The sequence below is a fragment of the Myotis brandtii genome, unplaced genomic scaffold (genome assembly GCF_000412655.1).
Source record: "Myotis brandtii unplaced genomic scaffold, ASM41265v1 scaffold825, whole genome shotgun sequence".
Classification (NCBI taxonomy): domain Eukaryota; kingdom Metazoa; phylum Chordata; class Mammalia; order Chiroptera; family Vespertilionidae; genus Myotis; species Myotis brandtii.
The window spans coordinates 1813662-1817616 of record NW_005371349.1 but is presented as its reverse complement, the minus strand read 5'-3'; the positions used below and the strand labels follow the sequence as shown (position 1 = coordinate 1817616).

At 54.4% G+C, this 3955-nt stretch overlaps 1 protein-coding gene across 1 annotated transcript in view; it reads right to left on the bottom strand.

Annotated features, from left to right (window-relative positions):
• QRICH2 (glutamine rich 2) overlaps nt 1–3955 on the bottom strand; it is a 21388-nt gene that overhangs the window by 8457 nt on the left and 8976 nt on the right. Inside the window, exon 6 of the mRNA XM_014531741.1 lies at nt 700–2869. Within this exon, the coding sequence (XP_014387227.1) occupies nt 700–2869 (2170 nt within the window). The remainder of the gene's footprint in view (nt 1–699; nt 2870–3955) is intronic.

Sequence of the window (3955 nt, the reverse complement as noted above, 5' to 3'; positions counted from 1 at the left end):
CGGGAGAAAGGAGACAGGAGTGTCCGCAGCCCATAAAAACTCCACCAAAGGCTTAACATCCTATAAGGCTTTGGGACCACTGGCCCATAGTTTGCACCCAACTCCAAAATCTCCATTATTCTCTGGACCCAGAGCTGCGAATGGACCCAGAGCTGCGAATAGACAAAGGTTACGTTTGCTTCTTCAACATTCTCTCCTCTGACCCCCACCCGATGCTGCTGGCTTCCTTTGCCCCAGCATTTCCCCAGCTGCTCTCCAGAGAGCCTGGCAGAGGCATAATCTGCCTCATTCTTCTCCTGAGGCTCCTTCACTCCAAAGGTTTAATTCCTTCTTTCAGACCCTAAAGGCTCCAGGAGGGGTGGGGATTGTCCGGCCCGCGGGCCACACAAGGCCCGAGAAATCATTTGGTCTGGCCCTGCCAAGGCATTAGAGGTGAGTTAATTAAATGTTTGCAGGCTAGGGTTTAAGTTGATAATTCTGTATGGCCCACGAATGGTATTATAAATAGCCAAATGGCCCTTGGCAGAAAAGAAAGGTTTCCCACCCCCTGCTCTAGGAGAACCCAGAATGGCTGAAGGCAGACATTCTATTTTCGGGGATTCGGGCAGAAGAGCGGCCGCCAGGGGAAAAAGGTGGGGAAAAGGATGGAGTCAACTTAGAATGAAGACGTGGTCTCTCCTCCACGCAAGTGTTACCCACCCATCATCGCGAGCAGGTACTGGATCTTCTCCAGGTCGGTCTCGCCAGCTTTCTGCACATCCAGGGTCTTCAGGTTCTCCTTGAGCTCCGTGTAGAGGCCGATGAGCTCTCCCATCAGGCGGAACGTCTCCACCGCAATGGGGAAGCTAGGAGCCACTTTCTCCAGGGAATCGTGTTTCTTAGGCTCAATAGTGCTCGGTTCTTGTGAGACTTGCCTGGATTCGCTAAGGGAGTCCACACTCTGAGCCCAGGGGACATTTGGAGTTGGGGGAGGCTGAGTATACCCGCTACGTTGTTGTGGATCCAAATGTGCTTGGACATGTGGATCGACACCCGAGTACCTTGGGCTGTAAGGGCCAGGATACATGAGGCCATGTGGGTCTAGGACAGAGGATGCACGGTCACGCTGATCTAGGTCAGGCTGCTCTGGGCGTGCACCACCCTGGTCTATGCCTCGCTGATAAGTGTCTGTTGGTACCAAACCCTCTTGGTCCATACGAGGCGACATCCAACCTTGCCTGGATAGGCGTGGTGACCCCTGACCATGTTGATCTCTGCCAGGAGGTGCCAGGCCATGCTGATATCGGCGTGGAGAGCCATGAGGCTCTGCGCCTGATGGTACCAAGCCTTGGTGATCAGCACCAGGCTGCCTCAAACCATGCTGATCTAGTCCAGGTTCCACTAAACCCTGCTGATCGATATCAGGCTGCATGAAACCAGGTGGATATGCACCCGGCTGTACAAAACCAGGTGGATATGCACCCGGCTGTACCAAATCACGCTGATCAACTCCAGGTTGGACCAAACCAGGCTGACCTGCACCAGGTTGGACTGAACCACGCTGATCCATTCCAGGTTGGACCAAACCAGGCTGACCTGCACCAGGTTGGACTAAACCAGGTTGACCTGCACCAGGTGGGACCAAACCAGGATGACCTGCCACACCAGGCTGCATGAAACCATGTGGATATGTACCAGGCTGGACCAAACCATGTGGATAGACGCCAGGTTGAGCCAAACTATGTGGATATGCACCCGGCTGTACAAAACCAGGTGGATATTTACCAGCCTGTACCAAACCACGTTGATCAACTCCAGGTGGGACCAAACCAGGCTGACCTGCACCAGGTGGGACTAAACCAGGCTGACCTGCACCAGGTGGGACTAAACCAGGCTGGTCCATTCCAGGTGAGACCAAGCCAGGCTGAGCTGCACCAGGTTGGAGCACATTGTACTGCGGTGTGCCAGGTTGTATGAAGCCAGGCGTTTCCAAACCGGGCTGTACAAAACCTTGCTGATCTCTAAAAGGTGGAACCAATCCTTGTTGATCCATGCCAAATATTGGAAATCCATGCTCATCTGTGCCAATGGGTCCCACACCACTCCCGTCCATGGCAGGCCGCTCCATGGCACGTTGGTCCGGGCCAGGAAATCTCACACCGTACTGTTGTGCGCCAGGTGGAACCATACCAGGCTGTGCGGGACTAGGGAGTCCCAATCCTTGCTGATCTCTGGCAGGTACCCACAGTGGCATCACATCCTGCTGACCCATGCCAGGTAGTACCAGTCCCTGTTCCTCCATCCCAGGTGGCATCAGACCCCGCCGGAAGGGGAGGCCATCTGGGTAAGCGCTAGGAGGTTGAAACTCAAGCTGATCCAGGCCAGGTGGCCCTGGCGCCAGTTGGTCTGGCCTGGCGTCCATGACTTGACCCGGGCTGGGGGTCATCCCCCCGGGAGCATCCGGGTGGGTGAGATGATGCCGGTCTGTGGGCAAGTCCTGTCGAACTGGGCCAGGGTGTGCGTCCCGTTCATCTCTTCTCAGACCTGCTGTGCTGGGCCGCTCTCCAGGCCTGTGCTGATCAGCTTCAGTTCTGAATTGGGGCGCAGGGAGGTGATGGGGTTTTGCCAGCCCGGCTTCATCATGGCCCCTTGGGTGGTGTGGTTCTCTCTCAGGAAACCCAGGAGCAGAGGGCAGTTTTTGTTCCCCTTCGGAGGGGTGTCTTGATCCGCCGGGTCCCGGCAAGGTCTGATCTGGGCCAAAACCACCAGCGGCATCCAGGGCCTGGTCGGCACCTGGATACACGGTGGAGGTTGCACTTGGACTCACGTCATGCGGTGATGCAGGAGGTTTCCCTTTCTGCTTAAGAATTGCTGGCATGGACTCTAGGCCCTGGTTGAGGAGGAAGGAAGGAAGCAGAGACTACAAGTAAGAGCGCTGTCAGGCTTGGCGGGGAGGGAATCTGGGGTATCTGAGTAGGACAGCTGAAGGCCCTTGGCGGGGAAGACCCCCTGGGCCCCCAAACTAAGCTGGACACAAAGAGAATTTGACACTTTTTTTTAAATCCTCACCCGAGGATCTGTGGATATGTTTATTGATTTGCGAGAGAGAGAGGAAAAGAGAGAGAAACATCGATTGGTTGCCTCCCCTCCTGTGGGCGCCCTGACCAGGATCGAACCCAAATCGGCAACCTAGGCATGTGCCCTGATCGGGACTCGAACCCATGGCATTTCGGGGTACAGGACGACACGCCAACAAACGGAGCCACACCGGCCAGGGCAGAATTGGACGCTCTTGAAGGATAAGGTCCCCAGATTGTTGAGAATCTGTACATTTGCAGACGGCATCATAATATGTAACTTTCCTCATAAAAGACAGGGGAGCTCTGGCCAGTGTGGCTCAGTTGGTTGGAGCACCGTCCAGTGCACCGAAAGGTCTCCGTTTGATTCCTGGTCAGGACACATACCCAGGTTTAAGAGAGAGAAGGGTTCACTGAAAAGTACAAGCGATCCATGCTAACTCTCGCAGAGCCTACAGGTAAAGAGCATGAGGGCCCTAGCCGGTCTGGCTCAGTGGGCAGAGCGTTGGCCTGCAGACTGAAGGGTCCCAGGTTCAATTCTGGTCAAGGGCACAGGCCCGGGTTTCAGGCTTGATCCCCAGGAGGGGGCATGCAGGAGGCAGCCAATCAATGATTCCCTTTCATCATTGATGTTTCTCTCTCTCCCTTCCTCTCTGAAATCAATAAAATAGATATTTTTTAAAAATTAAAATATGACCCTGACCGGTTTGGCTCAGTGGATAGAGCGTCAGCCTGCAGACTCAAGGGTCCCAGGTTCAATTCCGGTCAAGGGCATGTACCTTGATTGTGGGCACATACCCAGTAGGGGGTGTGCAGGAGGCAGCTGATCGATGTCTCTCTCATCGATGTTTCTAACTCTCTATTCCTCTCTGTAAAAAATCAATAAAATATATTTTTTT